The 21467-nt window shown below is 38.3% G+C and overlaps 1 protein-coding gene, 1 long non-coding RNA gene and 1 pseudogene across 7 annotated transcripts in view; 2 read left to right on the top strand and 1 right to left on the bottom strand.

The window, feature by feature from the left end:
• LOC140602904 (uncharacterized) overlaps window positions 1-21467 on the bottom strand; it is a 178913-nt gene that overhangs the window by 27782 nt on the left and 129664 nt on the right. For 2 of the 5 annotated variants that reach the window (XR_012005885.1, XR_012005886.1), the window contains exons 5-8: window positions 16080-16193; window positions 11543-11633; window positions 9546-9613; window positions 5957-6124 (exon numbers count right to left, since the gene is read on the bottom strand). This is a non-coding gene — a long non-coding RNA (uncharacterized lncRNA). Of the gene's footprint in view, window positions 1-4960; window positions 6125-9545; window positions 9614-11542; window positions 11634-16079; window positions 16194-21467 lie in introns of those variants that run through there. The other 3 variants (XR_012005884.1, XR_012005882.1, XR_012005883.1) reach the window with 3 other exon arrangements.
• NTN4 (netrin 4) overlaps window positions 1-21467 on the top strand; it is a 124336-nt gene that overhangs the window by 32195 nt on the left and 70674 nt on the right. For both annotated transcript variants that reach the window (XM_072773162.1, XM_072773161.1), the window contains exon 3: window positions 9314-9592. In XM_072773162.1, the coding sequence (XP_072629263.1) occupies window positions 9314-9592 (279 nt within the window). The remainder of the gene's footprint in view (window positions 1-9313; window positions 9593-21467) is intronic.
• Window positions 11734-13316, top strand: LOC140603222 (aspartate aminotransferase, mitochondrial-like; annotated as a pseudogene).

Here is a 21467-nt window from a genome sequence, read left to right as displayed (position 1 = left end):
TTGCAACAAACCAAGCCACGCAAAAAAGCAGGGAAATATAACCCATAATGAATGTAAACATTAATAGAAACAGATCCACAAGTGATGCAAATGATGGAATTAGGAGTCAAGAACATTACAACAGTTATAACTATGTTTCTTGGGCAGCCCCTGTGGCGCAGTGGTTTGGTGCTGCCTGTAGCCTAGGGTGTGATCCTGATGGCCCGGGATCGAGTCCTATGTTGGGCTCCCTGCATGGAGCCTGCTTCTCCCTCTGCCTCTCTCTCTCTCTCTCTCTCTCTCTGTGTCTCTATGAATAAATAAATAAAAATCTTAAAAAAAAACTATGTTTCTTATGTTCAAGAGTGTAGAGGAAAGATTGACCATGTTAAGCAGAGCATGAAAAATATAGCAAAAATCTAAGCTGAACTTTCACTATTGAAAAATATAATGTCTGAGATGAAAAATACATTGAATTGGGATCCCTGGGTGGCGCAGCGGTTTGGCGCCTGCCTTTGGCCCAGGGCGCGATCCTGGAGACCCGGGATCGAATCCCACATCGGGCTCCCGGTGCATGGAGCCTGCTTCTCCCTCTGCCTGTGTCTCTGCCTCTCTCTCTCTCTCTGTGACTATCATAAATAAATAAAAATTAAAAAAAAATACATTGAATGGAGGAAAAAAGAAAAATACATCGAATGGGATTAGTAGAAGAGAAGATTTGTGAAGTTCACTACAGAGTAATAGAAGTGATTCAATATGAAACATGGGGGAAGAAAGACAGATCAATCAATCAATCAATCAATCAGTGAGCTGAGGAATAATTTCAAGCAGTCTAATGTATGTGTAGTTGGAGTCCACAAAGGAGAGAGGAAAAAGGAAGGGAACAGAAAAAAATATGAATGAATGAATGAAAGAAAGAAAGAAAGGCTGTAGTTTTTCTAAATTTGATTGTAACTATAAATCCACAGATCCAAGAAGTACAACAAGCCTTAAACACAGAAACAAGAAGAAAAATATCCCAAGGCACATCATAATTAATTTGTTTAATAAGAAATAATAAAGAGAAAATCTTAAAGCAGCCAGATGAAAAAATAACTCATGATGAACAGAAGAACAAATGTAAGAATGAAACCTTTTTGACAGAAACAAAGCAAGGCAAAAAACAGTGGGGCAGGTCCTGAAAGTACTGATAGAAAAAAAATTATCAACCTACAGTTCTATACCCAGTAAATATATCTTTTAAAAATTAAGATGAAATAAATACTTTTCAGACATAGAAGAGAAAAAAGTTCATTAACCAGCAGATTTTCATTACAGGAAATATTGAAAGAAGTCCGTCAGGCAGAAGAAAAATGATGTCAAATAGATATCTGGATCTATATACACAAAGGAGTGAAAATCATCAAAAAGGGAAAATAAGTGGATACATGCAAAATACTTTTTTTTCTTATTTTAAAAATCTTTTTAAAAGATAATTGAGGGACACTTGGCTTAGAGCATGTGACTCTTGACCTTGGGGTCATGAATTTGAGCCCAAACATTGGAGATAGAGTTTACTTAAAAAATAAAATAAAATAAAAATAAAAATAAATAAATAAATAAATAAATAAATAAATAAAAGATAATTGACTTGTTAGAGCAAAAATATTAATGTGTTCTGAAGTTTGTATTATATATAGAAGTCAAATGTATGACAACAATGGAGCACTGGTTGAAAGGAGGAAAGGGGACTACGGTGTTCTAAGTTTCTTATGCTATATGTGAAGTAATAAATAGTACCTAAGGATAGACTGTATTAAGTTAAGGATGTATACTATAAACTCTAAAGCAACCACTGTTTTTTTTTTAAAGTTACAACTAATAAACAAAAAAGGAAATAAAAAGGACCCTAATATTATCAATCCAAAAGACAATAGAAAAAAAAGAGGAATAGAATATAAACAAAAACCAAAAACCAGATTTAAAAACAACCATATCAACAGTCACATTGAATGTAAATGATCTAAACACTCCAATTAAAGGAGTAGGTTATCAAATTGGATAAAATTTTTTAAAAGATGCAACTGAGGAAATTCACATTTATTTTTAAGTAGGCTCCATGCTGGGAGCATGGGGTTTGAGCTCAGGACCCTGAGATCAAGACCTGAGCTGAAATCAAGGGTTGGGTACTTAACTGACTGAGCCACCCAGGTGCCCCAAGAAATTAACTTTAAATATAAAGACATAACTGGGGTGGGGTGCCTGGGTGGTTCAGTTGGTTAAGTGTCCAACTCTTGATTTCAGCTCAGATCTTGATCTCAGGGTTGTGAGATCAAGCCTACATTGGGCTCCATACTTAGTGGGGAGTCTTCTTGAGATTCTCTCCTCTTCCCTCCACCCCACCCACTGCTATAAATAAATAAATAAATTAATTAATTAATTAATTAAATACAAAAGCATAATTCAGTTAAAAGTAAAAGAATGGGAGGCACCTGGGTGGCTCAGTGGTTGAGCATCTGCCTTTGGTTCAAGTCGTGATTCTGGAGTTTGGGGATCAAGTCCCCCATCAGGCTTCCCACAGGGAGCCTGCTTTTCCCTCTAACTGTGTCTCTGCCTCTCTTTGTGTCTCTTATGAATAAATACAATTTTAAAAAATCTTAAAAAAATAAAATAAATTTAAAAATAAAAGTAAAAGAATAGAAAAAGACATACCATGCTAACACTAATAAAAGAAAGCTTTTGGTAGTGACTATATTATTGTTAGAAAAAGTAGATTTCAGATCAAAGCGTATTACCAGAGATAAAGAGGGACATTTCATATTGATAAAGGAGCTAACTTATCAAGAGAATATAACAATCCTAAATGTTTATGGACCTAATAGCAAGGCTTCAGAATACATGAAGCAAAAACGGCAAGAAGAAACAGATGAGTTGAAAAAATATAGTTGGGAGTTTTCCAGGTCTTTTTCTCTATAATTGGTAAAACAAGTAGAGAAAATCAGTAAGGATACAGAGATTTGATTAATACTGCCAACCAACTTAACCCAATTAATTAACATTTATATAATAGTTTACCAAATACAGTAGCATACACAATCCTTTCAAGGGCACAAGGACCATTTATCAAGATAGACCGTAAAACAAATACTGATAAATATAAAAGAATCAAATCATACAAAGTATGTTCTCTGATCACAAAAGCATTAAATTAGAAATCAATAACAGGAGGTATCAGGGAAATCTACAAATATTTAGAAATTGGATAACATACTTTTGAATAATTCATGGGTCAAAAAGGAAATGAAACGGGAAATTAGAAAGGATTTTGATCTGAAAACACAACATATCAAAATTTATTGGATACAACTGAAGAAGTATTTGGTGAGGAGGGGAAGGCCTCAAATCAATGATCTACAGTTCTATTTTAAGAAACTAGTAAAAGAAAAAAAAACTAGTAAAAGAAGAGAAAATTAAACGCAAGTAAGTAAAAGAGAGTAATAGAAGTAAAAGCAAAAATGAAATAGAAAAACACGAGAAAAACCAGTGAAAGTAAAATGCTTTCTTGAGAACATGAAGATTCAAGAATTTTAAAAACCCATTAAAGAACGATTGCAGTTATGATCCTAAAGTTTCCAGTTTTAGTAAATAAGAAAACTAGACCAGAAACCATCCAAAAGACCTAATATTTCTATGTGTTTGGGTGCTTAATCATGCCTGTCTGAACCATTTTCTTAAGAATATGAAAGATCTTGTGTGCTCTTGAAGAAAAGGAAACCATAAAACCATTTGAAATGTATTACATATTTTTACATAGGTATTTATACATAATATGTGTGTGTTCATATACTTTTCATCAGGAGTGCAGAACTTGTGGTAAAAACATTTTGCTTTTTTATTCTTCCAAATCCTTTTTTTTTTTTTTTTAAGATTTTATTTATTTATTCATGAGAGACACACACACAGAGAGGTAGAGAGAGAGGCAGAGGGAAAAGCAGGCTCCATGCGGGGAGCCCAATGCGAGACTCGATCCTGGGTCTCCAGGATCACATCCTGGGCCGAAGGCAGATGCTCAACCGCTGAGCCACCCAGGCATCTGTATTCTTCTAAATCCTGTTCCCTATTTCATTTCTCCTTTTTAAAAATACTATTTGGAAAAATAGTTCATTCACTTATTCATTCAATGTAATCATGAAATGCTATAATATGCCAGAGACTGTGGGACATGCTGGGGAACACAGCTGTTAGCCAGACAAACAAGATTCCTGCCCATTGAGCAGAGTCTATTATGTGATACAGACAAGTAAATACGCAATAACGTTTACTAATGTGAAAGTGCTATCATGGAAAGACAAGTGCCAACAGAATCCACAAGATGGGTAATCAACTTGGATCTGAAATATTCCTCAAGCTAGTAGCTAAAAAGAATTTTTAAAAATGTGATAACTAAGTTTCTTAAGTTATTGTGATCTAATAACATAGGTGATAAAATTTTAGTTATGGAGCAATATTTAGGGTATGAGTTTGATACTAACAGAATCCCTTGACTATTATGTATCTAATATTTACTCTACTTCTTATTCTGTCCATATCGTGTTAATACTCTGTTGAAAGTTTCATCTCAGAGTAAAAATAAGTCATATGGAATACTATTTTAACTAATTTTCAGTATTAGTGAGCATCAGAAAAGAAAACATATAGGTAATTCTAACCTGTTCGCAACTTTTTAAGGATCTCTCTTGTTAGACTTGGGCATAAGAAATGGCATAACCTAAGGTAAAAATCCAGATCCTTAGGAAAGTTTGAGGTATTCCAGGCTTAGAAAGTGTGGCAAGACCAGAGAAATGGGAAGATTCTACAGATTAGGTAGGAAAGGGCCTATGATTCATTCAGAAGCTCAGCTATGTTTTTAAATTATGCATTTCATTGAAACCACTGATTTCACTTTTGGAAATATATCTTCAGGATATTATTATAAACTTCTGCATTTTAGCTATATAATTGTTCACTGGAATTGGTTATATTGAAAAGCTGGAGACAATCTAGATGCCTAACAACAGCAGCCTGGTTAAATAAATTATATCATATCACACAATGGATTTCTAAACAGATTTTTACATTATGTAGGAGCGTTTCTCAAACTTTATTGTGCGTCAGAATCATCTGGAAGGCTTGTTGAAACCCAGACTGCTGGGCCCCACCTCCAGAGCTTCTGAACATTCAGCCTGGTATAGGGCTCAAGAATTTGCATTTCTGGGGCACCAGGGTGGCTTAGTCGGTTGAGCACCTGACTCTTGGTTTTGGACCAGGTTACGATCTCATGGTAGTGGGGCTGTGTTCCATATCAGGCTCTGTGCTTGGCACAGAGTATGCTTCAGATTCTCTCTCCCTCTTCCTCTCCCTCCTGCTCTCTCTCTCTCTCTCTCTCTCAAATAAATAAATAAATAGAATTTACCCTTCTAACTAGTTCCCAGTTTGATGCTGATGTTCTTGGTTTGGGGGCCACACTTTGAGAACCACTGATGTAGAGATATTTTTATTGAGTTGGAAAAAATTCACACAGTATTGTCAAGTTGAAACAAAGCTGTCTACATTATATTCTATATGTATATATACAGAAGTTTAGGTGGGAAAATATTGTGGAGTTGGTGTTATTTCTGCCTGTCTTGGGGAACTCATTGTAGATACTTAGTGTCCCCTACATTCTGAGTGACAGATTTCTCTATAGTGAGAGTATTAATCACTGAAACATAATCAACTTTCTTAATTTGAAAAATAAGGTCAGGAAGTCCTGGCCAATAGCACTAACAAGCTGGAAACATCAAAACAGGCTTGATCTTAGTTCCGCTCTGGCTTTCTAACTATGTCTTGTCAGGAGCATATCTTCAGAGGCAGCCCTTGACAGAGGAACAGTAATGGGCTCATAGATACATCCTGCTCCTGATGGGGACAAAAACAGAAGTGGCTGATAGGATAGGAGGGCTTCTACACTGTTTCTTACTTCATTTTAGTAGTGGCATGCAGGCTTCTTCTGGAGATGTTTGAAGAAAAACTGGGTGGGACCCAAAGGGCGACCTGCCAGAAGTTTGAAGCATCTGGATTGGCGCACTCTGTTTCCTGACGAAGGGTAGATCCATTTCCCAGAGTATCAGATTAAGGCGTCTCCTTTCTGGAAAAAAGATTTCATGGTTTAAATTCCCGTTCACTTTTGTGTCTGTGGCACTTTGTTGTCTCCTTTCCAGCATGCAGCCTCAGGGGTCATGATGTCCCTTCCCTGCTGATATCCGTGTGCCAACTGCGGTGTCATGCACACTGAGCACAGAGCCGCCATTCAGCTTCCACAGTCTGGGTTCAGGAAGCAAGAGACCTTCTAAGTTCCTACAAACCTTGATGGGTCTTCCTCCAGCCTTGCATGTGCTAAGCAATTCTAATGGGGAAGGGACTATATGGGGGGCTGAGGGGAGGGAACTTGGGTAAATGTCAAGGGTAAATATGTGATAGGAACAGAGAGAGCAAATAGTTGCTACCAATGTTGAGGAAAAGGAAGGGTGGGCTGCAATTTAGAGAAGTATGCTATAGGCTTTTTGGTGGAACACTTAAACTTGGTTATCACTGTGGCCTTTTCCATGCCCTTGCATTACTCTGGTTGATAATCCAGGAGGGAGCCACATTATTGGTTTTATTTAGAGTTCTTCACCGATGTATAACAGAGTGCCAGTATTTGGGGTATCATGAAAAATAAGCCCCATTTAAAACTCACAATGGATTCGGTGTTTTTTATTTGTTTAATGATTCAAATGTAAAATTACGCTGGGATATAGGCTTTCATTAAAAGAGATATTACTTCTAGACACTGGGTGTTACATGCCACTGATGAATCACTGAACTCTACCTCTGAAACTAATAATACACTATAGGTTCATTAATTGAGTTTAACTAAAATAATTTTCTTTTAAAAAATTAAAAAGTGGGACTCCTGGGTGGCTCAGTGGTTGAGTGTCTGCCTTGGGCTCAGGGCGTGATCCCGGGGTCCTGGGATCAAGTCCCACATCGGGCTCCCTACAGGGAGCCTGCTTCTCTGTCCGCCTGTGTCTCTGCCTCTCTCTGTGTCTCAAAATAAATAAAAAAGTAAAAAGTGAAAGAGATAGTACCTCTATATTGACTTTCAAGTAGGTGACATATTATTTGTTGGAAAATTTTATTCCATATGTTGTTTTCTCCCACTTTACATGTGAATAAATGGGGCAGAATATTGTTAAAGCTTTGGGTACAACTTTTTTCAAGTTTTGCAAGTTCAAAAATAGCTAGAAATGCAGAAACTGATTAATGATTCAGTTATTTATAACTGTTTTTATAATACAGGTTCCTACCTCTTCCCTCCTAGTGCTATAATTTGAATTCAGTGTCTGAATCCCTTTAAGACCTTGAATGCCAAGAACAATGTTATAATCAATCAATTCCTTTACCAAATGTTATAATTAATCAATTCATGTTATAACCCATTCATTTACCAAAAATTTATTGACTATTGACTGTGTACCAGGCACTGTCCTGGGATTAGTGATTACCCTTAAGAAGTTTACTTTCTAGACTGCGAAGATGGTAAATCATTAGAGCTACCACTACAGTATGTCAATTGGGAATATGCACTAAGAACAAAAATGAGGCAAGGCTGTTATAAGGACTTTGTATTTTATTTTGAGAGAAATGGGAGGTATTTGGGTGGGGGCAGGGAATCACTCCAGCTGCTGGATGGAGAGTATCCATTGAATTATCACCCCTTCCCCCAAAGTCATATTTCCACACCTGGAGATGTGATACTGCACACTTGATTCTTGCATTTTCATACTTTCAATGCAAAAACCAATTTCTAAAATTAATTTTTCTATCCAAAGTATACCTTAAGGAATTTTTTTCCTGGAAAACTACTATTAGATACATTCTCTCAAAATGGAAGTTTATTCAAAGCCTACTTTTTAATAATGAATTTATTTTTAAACCACTTGGCTATCAAAATATTTCCAAATAGAGTTTTAAAATATCTTTTAAAAATCAAGAGATACCTTAGAATTTTTCAGGTGAGCTTTGTCTCTCATTATATAAATTAACAAGATTGTTTGAGGTTTTGTTTGGGTTTTTTTTTTTTAATCTTCATTATATGGTATAACTTAGTGTTGGCCTCCTTATAATACTGGTTTATTTTATGAGATAGCTTGGAATCCCTTTTTTATATTCATTGGTTTCCACTGGCAGTGATTTCCTCTTCCACCAGCCTCTACTCCCTCAAAGTTAACAGATCCATTAGACATGTTTTTGTACCACTCCACTCCTGGGCTCCTTTTATTACTCCCATATAATGTATAGGTACATGGACATGCCCAAAGACCATCCCTTCTGAATCTTCCTCCCTCTGGTTTCCTCCTCAGAACTAGAGTTTTCAATTGCCTTTCGAGTCTATCTATAACACACATGTTGAAAAACGGTTTTATTACTTATACTTCACATTTAACCAAAGTACTGTTAACTAACTTGATCAGCCATTTTACTCTCTATATTGGGATGTAAGGGACTTTTAACTAATTTCAGAAATCAAATCCACCCTGGAAGGACTGTATATTTACTACTAGCGAGAATCTTCCAAAAATGTGTCAGAAGCTTGGAAGCTTTCTCCAGGAAAGGAGAACCAAAAGTATTTGTAGCAACAGGGGCTCCAATTAATAATTGATTAGTCTTCAAAAGGGTCACACCTCATTTGGAAATAGAAGTACCTAGATCTTGGTTTTGCAGTCACTTCCTAATTGGTCCTCCTGCCTCTATTCTTCAGCCTTCATAATCCATTCTCCTCACAGAAGCAAGAGTTATCTTTTTAAAAAATGTAAATTAAAAAAATGTAAATCAGATAATATCACTTGGCTGCATATGACCTTCCTACTACAGTTAGAATAACTACCATGGCCTTTAAAGGACTCTCTGTCATCTGTCATGTACTGGCTCCATCCTCTTCTCTAAAAACTTCCCTTGTTTCCTGGACTTCAGTCACACTGGCCTTGTTGTTCTTTTAAAAAGCCAGGCTTGATTCAGCGTCAAGGCCTTTAAACTTTGCTCTTCCTTCTGCCCAGAATGCTTTTCCCAGTCTTTCCACGGCTGCCTTCATCTCAAGAGTCAGGACTCTGCTGTTTCCTCAGTTTATCCTTCTGCATCGAATAAGCAGCACACCTGTGTGATCAAGTTCTAAAAGCCTCTTACCTTATCACTTGCAGATGACAAAAGATATAAATCAAAGCAAGACTACATGGGGCAAATGACTGGGGGTTTGTACATAGTCCTATATACTCATGGTATTTTTTTTCCTTTATAGGTTATTTTCAGAGCTTTGTCACCACCATATGATGCAGAGAACCCTTACAGTGCCAAGGTACAGGAGCAGCTGAAAATCACCAACCTCCGTGTGCAGCTGTTGAAACGACAGTCTTGTCCGTGTCAGAGAAACGACCTGACCGCAAAGCCCCAACATTTTACACATTATGCAATTTATGATTTCATTGTCAAGGGCAGCTGCTTCTGTAACGGCCATGCTGATCAATGCATACCTGTTGATGGCTTCAGACCTGTCAAGGCCCCAGGAGCATTCCACGTGGTATGTAAAACAATTCCTCACCTATGAGAAACAAACTGTGAGTTACTTTAAGCTTTGGGCATTGGTAATCTAAGTTCCTTTAGGGCTGGTCTATGCTCATATAATGCTTCCTGTTTCTTCCTCTGCAGATTCACTCCTCAGACTCCATACTCATCCTATACAGTGCCATTTAACTTGTTTTTTAATCTTCAATTTTAGAATTATAAATAGTCAAGCATGATAGCCAGATTCCTTGGGACACATCCATGCCAATTTTTAGTACCTTGACCTTCAGATATGAAGTGTAAGGTGAGCAGCAGGAGAGGTTGGCATAATCATATTAGTGGCATTATCACACAGGAGCCAGCTTTTATAGTCAATGGGGACCATTGTTGAGTAGATTTTAAAGTGGAAAAAACAAGAACCTCAGTTTAATGCCTAGTATCTTTTGCTGTCCAGCAAAATAGAAAGATAGTGATTCTCCTCTGTGAGGAGTGGACTGACCCCCTCTTACCCTCAGCCAGACTTAAACTCTCTTTCCTCTGGGTTCACACATCTCCTCGTGCTTTCCTCTGAACTTTTACTATTCTGCATCTCCTGAGAGATCACAAACTTCTGAGGACAGGGACTACATGAGCTTTGTATCCTCAGGACAGTGTGTTACCTGAGCTAGGACTAGTGTTTGGTAAGGTGTTGGACTGAATGATAGCAACAGAGGAATAGAAAAATGATGAAAAATTACTGTCATTGTCCTCACATCTTCTTCCAAAAAAAAAAAAAAAAAAAGAGGATACAAAGTGGCCCAGACAGCAAGTTCCTTTTTGGGACGCACCCAGAACGATGGCTAGGGATGAGGCAAAGAGAAGGCAAATAGGAGAGCACTCCAATTTTTAAATGTTATACTTTACTCTGATACTTCTGATCAAAGCAAAAAATAAATAAAAATATAAAGACTTCCAAGTATCCTTGCTTCATTTTCTAGTGAGTAGACTACTACATTTGTCTTTTCTCCCAGCCCTAATAGAGGACAGGGCCATAAGGACTGTGAACCAGTTAGCTAGCAGGACAGTTTGTATTTACGGGGCTAAGTCTCTGGGGTGCAGGACAGCTTTGGGGTAACTAAAATGACTAGGGCAGTGGCCAGTGTTTCAAAAACAGAAAAACAATGCTATTGCTCTCTCTAGAAGCAAAGCTGAGGCTCCGAAGTTAGAGAAAATGTAGCACTCACCCAACAAACACAGACTAGTTTGCAGACAGTAATGCATCTTTGAGCTAACATTGCTACAAATAAGGATGGAATAATTTGTAATACCTAAGTTAATGGGATTCGGTTAATACTCAAATAGAAAATAATGCATTCATTCTAGAGATGTGTCTATCTACAAGATTGTAAACTAGAAAGTTTGTGTGAGGTAGAATGACAACATTTCAGTGAACAGGAGAGTGAAAGGAGAGCACGCAGGCTGCAATGGACTGACTGTTTGTGTCCCTCCAAAATTCGTATGTTGAAAACCTAATCCCAATGTGATGAGGTGTGGAGGTGGGGCCATTGGGAGGTAATTAGGTCATAAGAGTAGAGCCCTCATGAATGGGATTAGTGGCCTTCAGAGACCAGAGAGCTAGCTAGCTCTCTTTCTGCTGCGTGAGGATACAATGAGCAGGCTGCAGTCTGTGACCCAGAAGAGGGTCTTCGCGAGAACCCAACCCTGCTGGCACCCTGACCTTAGACTTCCAGTCTCCAGAACTGTGAGAAATAAATTTATTCTGTTCATGAGCCACAAGATGGTCGGGGTATAAAACCTGGAAAAGTGCAAGCTTAAGACCAACTGCTTTGGCCACATGGGCCACCTGAACACTGTGGCTGTCTCTCCAGATGACTTCCTCTGTGCTTCTGGAGGCAAGGGTGGCCAGGCCATGCTGTGGGACCTCAGCCAAGGCAAGTACCTTCATACACCCATACACCCAACATACCCAATGTTGGGGACATTGTCAATGCTCTGGGATTCGGCCCCACCACCACCGGCTCTGTGCTGCCACGGGCCACAGCGTCAAGATCTGGGACCTGAAGGGCAAGATCATTGTAGATGAGCTGAAACAAGAAGTTATCAGGAGCAGCAGCAAGTCAGAGCTGCCCCAGTGCACCCCTCTGGCCTAGTATGCTAATGACCAGGCTGTTTGCTGGCTACACAGACAACCTGGTATAGATGTGGCAGGTGACCATCAGCACCCCCTAGAAATATATGCCAGAGCTTTAGAAATTAAAAAATGGCTTTCTGACTTAAAAAATTTCTTTATTAAAAAATTCCATAAGGGATAAATACACAGAGTTGCCAGAAACTTTTGCAAAAGTCTTAAGATATAACTATTCTACACAGTCTTCTGCGAACAAGAAAACCGTCAACCTGACCTCGTTGTGGGCACCTGTGGCCCTCTACTTCCATTCTGGCACTACAGACTGAACCTCTTGCTTCCACCTTGGCATTGTGGCACTCCAGCAGGGTCCTATCCAAAATCACCATCACCTTCCGCCCCAACCTCACCACTTGGCCTCTGCAAGAGTCAGCCCCTGATGAGCCCACGTGGAGATGCGGCCCCCAGATCCCATCCGGGGAGTCACAAAAGCCTATGAGACATCAGCAGTAAAAAAAGAAGACTCTGGTAGAGGGTGCCTACCAGTATAATGGGAAGCCTTACATCTTTCTCGTGTCTGAAAGGCAGAGACCCGGATTGCTGCAAAAAATTTGGATAAAGAATATCTGCCCATTGCAGGACTGGCTGAATTTTGCAAGGCATCTATAGAACTAACCCTGAGTGAGAATAGCAAATTGTTGAAAATTGGCCAGTACATCACTGTGCAGACCATTTCTGGAACTGAGGCCTTAGAGATCAGAGCTAGTTTTCTGTAAAGATTTTTAAATTTCAGCCAGGATGTTTTTCCGTACAAACCATCAGACACATTGGCATGCAGCTACAAGGTTATAAATACTATGACCCCAAGACTTGGGCCTTTGACTTCATAGGCATTAGCAAGGACATTTCAAAAACGCCAGAGTAAAGTGTTGTTTTGCACACATTTGCCCACAATCCCATGGGAGTGGACCCTCATCCTGAGTAATAGAAGGAAACAGCAAGAGCAATGAAAAAAAGAATCTCTCTACATTCTTTGACATGGCCTACCAAGGCTTTGCCAGTAGTGATGGTAACAAAGATGCCTGGGCTGTGCACCACTTCACTGAAGAGGGCATTAATGTTTGTCTCTGCCAATCCTATACCAAGAACATGGGCTTCTATGGTAAGCAAATGGGAGACTTCACTGTGGTCTGCAAAGATGCTGATGAAGCCAGAGGGGTGGAGTCACAATTGAAGACCTTGATCCATCCTGTGTATTCCAGCCCTCCTCTCAGTGGAGCTCAGGTTGCCTTGACCATTCTGACCAGCCTGGATTTTCAAAAACAATGGTTGCAGGAAGTGCAAGTCATGGCCAACTGCATCATTAGCATGCAGAATCAGCTGGTCTCCAACCTCAAAAAGAAGGACTCCCACAATGGGCACACACAATGGGCAGCACATCCCTGACCAGATTGGCATATTTTGTTTCACAGAGCTAAAGTCTGAACAGGTGGAGCAGCTGACCAAGAAGTTCTCCATCTACATGACAGAGGCCAGCTACATCTCTATGGCAAGAGTCATCTTAGACAACTGGGCTGGCTATCTTGCTCATGACATTTACTAGATCACCAAGTGATTTCCCTGACAAGAGGGAACAGAAGCAACTGTCTTGTCTTCAGCCTCTGAACTTGTGAGATTCACAGGATGAGGGAGGGTGGAGGTGATGAGTGGATCATTTCTTTCAACCACAGTGATTAAATACGTTTCTCAGAAAAGAACATGTAATTAAATGGGACAGAGGAATCTGTAGCTGGTGTCTGAAACTATGTGGCTTGAAACCAAACTCTCCCCCATCTTTTTATATATAACTTTCTGTCATGTAGATGTGTAGTCACCATCTACAAGGAAGTCATCTCCTTATAAAACCCTTTAATCATGCTATTGCAGTACTGCAGTCCTTTATGAAGCACCTTATGATGTTGACAGTTCAGTTCCTCTGTGGACCCAGCATGAGACATAGCCCTTGTGAGAGGCTTTGTGAGAGACCTAGTCCTAACATTAATGGTCAGCCTGTTTGTCTTCCTGTGATTGAGCAATCTTATCAACAGACCATATTAACTGAAATCCAGGGTGTTTTATGAAAACCAGGGTCTGCTGCCACTGCATCAAGGAAAATAAAAGATGCTGTTTCCTGTCTTGTTCAAGAAGAAAAGAAAGAAGTTTCTCTTTTATAATGCCTTCAGGCATTTTAATGCTCCTCTCTTTTCCCTTATCCCTGCTGCTCTTTTCCTGAGACATGAAGATCTATGGCTAGCTTTAATTTTCAACTTGTACTACTGCTTGATTGGCCATCTACCCCATCTCCTCGGGATTTATTGATCTGAAGAATGAAGGACATAATTTGCTATTCATCCCATAACCTCATCTTTCTCAGCAAAGAATAGTGAGAGTAGGCAACTACACCTTATTTCAGCATCTTTTTGGGGGATAATTTAAATATCTCCTGCTGGGTTGTTGCCTCTGCCCAGTGGGACCTCATCCTTCCATTCAGTGTGGTTGGGCAGTCTCTCATCTCACATCATGAGTTGGGCAATGCAGGGTTATACCAGGAAAGAGGATATTCTTGACCTCGGTCTTAACCTTTGTGTGTTGCCAGCTGGGCTCAAGCTTCATCTTCTGGAAAGATAACAACCATCTGCTCTAGTCATGTAGATTTATTGCAGCCTGGGTTCTCTGTTATAATAAAGTTACTGTTGGACCTCACTCCCTGCCCCCCAAAAGAAAACTGTTAGCCTATAGAAAGGAGCTGGTTAACCAAGTAAAGGGGATTATTTAGTAAGTGTTTTTTCATTTTTTAAAAACTTTGTTGGGCAGCCTGGGTGGCTCAGTAGTTTAGTGCCACCTTCAGCCCAGGGCCTGATCCTGGAGACTTGGGATCGAGTCCCACATCAGGCTCCCTGCATGGAGCCTGCTTCTTCCTCTGCCTGTGTCTCTGCCTCTCTCTCTTTGTGTGTGTCTCTCATGAATAAATAAATAAAATCTTAAAAAAAATAAAATAGAAACTTTGTTTATTCATGAGAAAGAGACATAGGCAGAGGGAGAAGCAGGCTCCCCACAGGGAGCCCGATGCGAGACCTGATCCCAGAACTCCGGGATCACATCCTGAGCCGAAGGCAGGTGCTCAACTGCTGAGCCACCCAGGCATCCCAGTGTTTTTTATTTTGAAAGGATGTTGGAATGAGAAGTCTCTATCCTGGAAGAACCTATGGGATAGAAACCACTCTTCCTTACTAATCTCAGGTTGCTTTGAAACTGCAAGCAATTGCCTTTTAATACTAGTTTTGTGACATCCTGCTCCCCAATTCTCATATGGATTTCAGCAGCAGTGGTGGTAGCCCCTAGTATTATAACTACAGCATATGCCAAAACCAGGCAAGACTAAGTCAAACTTAGAGCCATGGCAAGGTAAGGGATAAGAAACAGGCTAAGTGGTTAAGGGTATTTTGGCTTCCAGGGATCCAGTCCAATGAATATTCTTGTCATCTTTACTCTCTTAAAATTTTTTTTTTGTTTTTTAAGCCATAAGTAATTGGACCAGCAGAGGTTTATGGTTGGAAACGGGAATAGTTCTAGGTTCAGATTTTTCCATCCCTAAGCTTAAGTGTATTTTACTTTTATGTGTTTTTTCTGGATTATAAAGAGCTGATATTAAATTCAGGCATGGTTGCCTTTTATAAATGTGATATTCCTATTCCCACACTTGCTCAGGTGAGCAAACTGCACATTAAGAGCATAGTCTTTTGGCTAATTACTAACATGGCCATATGGTCAATTGTCCTGCTACATTTGTACGAACACTATTCATTTTACATATGCTGCTATAAATTACGGGATTTGTAAACTGTGCCCGCACAATGGAAGGTTGCCTCTTGAGAAATGCTATTCTTTTACTAGTCAACTTGTGATAGGCATGTGTATATAAATCTAACTATCTTTAGCACAGCTTTTCTTTATAGGAGTCATTCTCAGTGTGGTCCTGAACCAGCAGCACCAGCATTACCTGGGAACTTGTTAGAATTACTTCTCAGGCCCTACCCCAGACCTGCTGAATCAGAACCTCTAGAGATGGGGCCCGGGTGATTTCAGTGCTTGCTAAAGTTTGAGTACTGCTGCTTTATAGACTATGCCAATTCATCTACGGCTAATATTGTCAGGATGAGTGATTAATTAACAAAGTCTGATTCTGTGGGCTAGAATTTTTAATGGCTGATAATAGATAATTAATGGAAATGACACACTGTTTCTCAGGCTATCTAAGATTTTAGGGTCAATTCTTTCTATGGGAGAGGGGAACAGAAAAAGGCACAAAGTGGGGGTACAAGCTAGCAGCTTAAATTACCTTGAAACACTCCTCCTGTGTCTTCTCCATGCTTCCTTCTTCATGCTTCCCCCTCTTCCCAGGACCTTCCGTTTATTCTTTACCAGTTCCATTTTCCCTCATCTGTTCATTTTACTGGAAGGCAGAACAGTACAGAGATTAAGACCCTAGCTTTGGAATCAGATCTCGATTTGATTCACTACAGCATTTGCTAAGCTACTCAGTCTCACTGAACCTCAGTTTCCCAAGAAAGTAAGATCTACTTGATATAATTACTGTGAGGATTTGAGTTATGATAGCCAGTGCCTGGCATATAGTAGCCACTATTGATGTTACTATTACTGTATTACATGACCTCAGCCACTTCTACTACTTCTCCCACATATACTTCTTCCCCAATAACAACAAAAAATAAATCATAGCTGATGTGCTGTTTGACATGTTTACAAGGATAGGGGTTTTGTGACAAGGAAAACTGTACTTTGACTCCAGCCTACTGGGATCCCAGACATTATGTGAAAAGGACATCTTAAGCTTTTTCCCTTTGCAGCTGGAGAGGACTATGCAGTTCTCCTTTTTCCTAGCAGCTGGTGATTTTACAGCTGTTGGATGATGGATGGTAATGAGAAGGCACATGGAACATTTCATTGTTTTACTAACATATCACCCATTGGATAACACGGAAGCCTTAGGATACCATGAAGAATTGTTTAGATGAAAAAAAAAAAAAAAGAATTGTTTAGATGCCTTGTGCTAGGGTATTATACTATATGTTGGCAAATCAAACTCCAATTAAAAAAATATACAAAAATAAATAAATAGATAAAAAAGATGCCTTGTACTATACTTGTTAAGGTGGATTTTTCTTTTTCTAATCAGAAACTCATTATATAAAAGAGGATCAATATTTTAACAGGAGTATTCTAAATCTAATAGTAAAACATTGAAACCATATGTAGAGCCAGAAAATGGGACTTGTGGAAAATGTTACTTAGCTACCTAGCTGTGTAAGGCAAGTTTTAGAATTATTCATATAGTTTCATTACAAAAGATTTTCTCATCTGAATCTGAATACATTTAATCATACATTTATGTTTACATATCTCATATATCAAGTTTTATATGGTCAGAATAGATTTAAGACCACATTTTTCATCTTTAAAAAAATTTTTTTTTCATGGCCAAAAGGTCTAATTAGAAAGCTCTTGACTCTTCAGGATATTAAGGAAAAGAACAAGGGCTTAAAGACAATTAATAAGGGCAGAAGCAATCCCAATCATTTGTCACATTAGGCTCTGGAGAGAAGAGTAATCCTATCACCAAAATGGTGCACAGTGTTGTCTTCCAAATATTAATAAACTATTAAGCCAACCAATTTGATACAGTTAGTGTGAGATTATCCTTAATCCATTTCAAGGGCTTGACTTTCTAATTTCATTTTCCTGTGTGTTACTGTGTTATAGCTTTGCCATTAGTCCCTTGGCAATGAGTAACCACAGATGCCATCGAAGGTATACAGAATGCTGATTATACTTCATTTAAATACCTTGTGTTTTCTAGAAGGGCAAGCCAGTAAAATATGTTCATGGCTGGAAATTGTTAGTGTTTTGACTATAAAACTTCCCAATGAATCTAGCCTTATTTTCTCTTGAGACAGTAAGATATACCTTCTCTTACTGGCAAAAGTTGCCTGAGATTATTCTTTTCTATTTGATGACCAGGAAACCAGAAGACTTCAGAATTGGACGCATTACAAAACAATTTTTCATTCATAAAAGAATTACGTATGGGGTTTCTTTCAGAGGTTCCCCTAGAGCGTTTAAATATTTATTTGTAGGCCTTTGACTATTTCACAGAAAGGTTAAATGAAACAACTGAAAGCTAAATTGTTGGTGTCAGAGCTGACATTTCTGAAAGTGAAATATTAGCCAATAGAAAAGTAAAGTTGGTTCTCCAAAATATCATATATGTTCATTCAACTTTTCATGAACATGCTTTGCAGAAAGTGAAACATTTATATTTAGGTCAAAATTAGAGCAATGACAAGATACAAAAATAAGTCTCTTTAACAAGGTTGAGCTGCTAGCATAAATTTGGAAAGAAATTTACTCTTCAGATATTCAAGGCATATTCTACTTTGAAATTTTTTCTTATGAATATTGCCCTTTCAGTGTAGCATTTTTGTATCCATCCCACAGATAGCAGGGAGATCTCTGGGTCTGCAAGGCCTAGTCTTGCAGTTTCACTGCTAATATAATGGCGGGGAGGTGCGGGGGGAGAGATACATGGAAAGAGAAAAGCTGAGGTTACAGATAGATATCTCACTTCTGGTTCACAACCCCAGGACTCCTATCTCTGTGGTATTTCATTTGTGTCTTGCCAATTTTGTAAGAGCTGGAAATGACTTCAATTTGTCCTAAAACAATTACATTCAGGAGAAGATAAAATGTAATTTAAGTCCTTATTCATTCTTACAAGAATTTTTAGGCACCAGACACATAAGGTTAAAATACACACACACACACACACACACACACACACACACACACACACACATATCACAATCATTCCATAATAGAGAGATAATTCACAGCTATTTCAAATAGGAAAACTAGGTCTGTTAATTTTGACACTCGAAACCTTAACACTATAATTGAAATTACAGTTGTATTATATCTTAGCAATGCAAATATCTTAGTGGAATAAAATAGTACATGTGTGGGGAGATGGAAAGACTATATTGTATTTATTAGCTCATAATAAGATTTTTTTTTAGCCATATGGAATTCTGATGTCTTTTAGCTCTGTTCTTTAGCTCTAGACAGAAATAAAAAACAGAGAAAATTATCGTTTCAAAAACTAAAATGTATATTTAGCCTTAAAAGAGCTTGCAAATTAGAAATGGAAAAATGATTACATTTGTTCCACTATTAAATGTTTTATATATAATATGAACAACTGTGAAGTTTATAAGAGTAAACACTGATCAGGTGTCCTTTGCCTTTTAGTTTTGCATCTCTGAGGGTACCACTAACAGGCATGCAATTTAGCTAGCTCAGTCAGCTCTCAGAATTCCTGAAGGGCAGAGGTTTCTTTGTTTCCCAGATAAGGCACTGGTAGGCATTAAAATTAAAGAGAAAGTGGAATCCTAGTATTTCCATAGTTTAGAATGCTGAGAAGAGGCTAAAGAAAAAAAAAAGAGGCTAAAGATTGTAGTTGTTTGTAGCATATATATCTTACAATTTTTCTTTGAAATTTAATTCAATTCTCATGTGTAAAGAAAAGGGAACTTAACTCTGGGATTACACAGGAGTAGTAGAGCAGTGAAGAGACTTGTGTTCCAAACTGTGCCACCTAATCTTGCTAACATAAAGGCAAGGGATTATAACCTATTTTATCAAACAATTAGGTCATTAGTGACCTTGAAAACAGAACTCCAGTCATTCTTCAGGCCTCCCACAGTCCCCTGTACTGTTCGTGATTAAAACACTTACCGTATTACCATATTGGTTTTTTTTTTATTTTTATTTATTTATGATAGTTACACAGAGAGAGAGAGGCAGAGACATAGGCAGAGGGAGAAGCAGGCTCCATGCACCGGGAGCCCGACGTGGGATTCGATCCCCGGTGTCCAGGATCGCTCCCAGGGCCAAACGCAGGCGCTAAACCGCTGCGCCACCCAGAGATCCCCGACCTTACCACATTGTAATTATTTTCTTACATATCCAACTTTCCCTATCTGCTAAACTACTTGTTTCTTTCATGGCCAATACTGGAACATTCACAGTGTCTAACATAAGTTCAAAAAGTTTTGGGTCGATAGATGAACTAAATCGATGGCATTTTAAAAGAGATTCATCTCAGTAATGTCAGTAATATTAATAATAATGACTGTTCCTGATTGTGTCACTTTTCGACACACATTCTTTTATTTTTTTTCCAATTTTTATTTATTTATGATAGTCACACACAGAGAGAGAGAGAGAGAGAGAGAGAGAGAGGGAGGCAGAGACACAGGCAGAGGGAGAAGCAGGCTCCATGCACCGGGAGCCCGACGTGGGATTCGATCCCGGGTCTCCAGGATCGCGCCCTGGGCCAAAGGCAGGCGCTAAACCGCTGCGCCACCCAGGGTTCCCGAGTTTTAATTTTAAAATTCCATTCTAACCTTAATTTACTTCTTTTTTCTTAATATAAAAATCTTTAATTATTAATTTTTAATTTTTCAATAATAAAACATTGGTTAAAATTAATACAGCAACCAAAATATTTACAAAGTGACTAATATATGTCACTAAGTTAACCTGCTGCATTTTGTTGCTAAAGAAACTGATGTCATGAGAGACCTGTGAATCTGTCCACTGTTCCTCTGGTTCTTCAGATTACAATGGGATTGAGATGGCTTTGCCAGGAAATTAAACTGTTATCATTCAATACATTGGAAGCAAGATCCTACTCTCTGTGTGTTAGATATTAGATAATTATAATGTTTAAAATGTTTATATCAGTCTAACACAGTAATACCTGCTCGAATGGAATGCTCAGAGACCAAAGAGTTTCTGCAGCATGAAAGTGTCTTATAACAGTTTTTAAATAAGATTTCAACATCTTGTACAGCCATTTTTGCATGAATTGTAGGACATGAAGAAGAGAATAATAAAAGTTATAGATATTAAGAGATGAGGTACCTTAATATGTCAACTATCCCTCAACTTAATTTATTATATTAGATTTTCAAAAAGATTGCTTTTCAAATTCTCCAACACCTTTATATTATGAAAATTTTTGCTTTTTAGTCAAAATAAACCCTTAATTTTTGTCTGGACATTGTTAACCCAGCTGTGACTGATGCACTATTTTTTCAAACTATTAAAATGAACAGTTATACTTCCCTAGGAAGGAAACAGAAGAGTAGTATATTCTTGGCTATAAAATTTTATTCCAGTAAAAGCATATCTTAAGATTGAGGATTGGATTAACAGAAAATCAACCAATGTAAGACACCATAACAATAGAGGATAAAAACCGCATGCTCATCTCAATGGATGTTGACAAAATCCAACATCCTTTCCTGACTAAAAAGTAAAAAATTCAACAAAGTATATATAGAAGGGAACTTACTCAACATTATGAAGGGCATCTATGAAAATCCCAGTTAACGTCATACTTAATGGTGAAAAACTGAATGCTTTTCCCCCAAAGATCAAAAATAAAGCAAAGATGTCTGCTCTCACAACTTCTATTTATTATTGTATTGGAGGCAATAAAAAGAAACAAAAGGCATCCAGATCTGAAGGAAGAAGTAAAACTATCTCTGTACACAGATGACATGATTTTATATGTAGAAACTCCTAAGAATACACACACACACACACACACACACACACACACACAGAACAACAACAGCCAAAA

Source organism: Canis lupus, chromosome 13 (assembly GCF_048164855.1).
Source record: "Canis lupus baileyi chromosome 13, mCanLup2.hap1, whole genome shotgun sequence".
Classification (NCBI taxonomy): Eukaryota; Metazoa; Chordata; class Mammalia; order Carnivora; family Canidae; genus Canis; species Canis lupus.
Note: the sequence above shows the minus strand (reverse complement) of the source record. Positions and strands in the feature narration are given on the sequence as shown.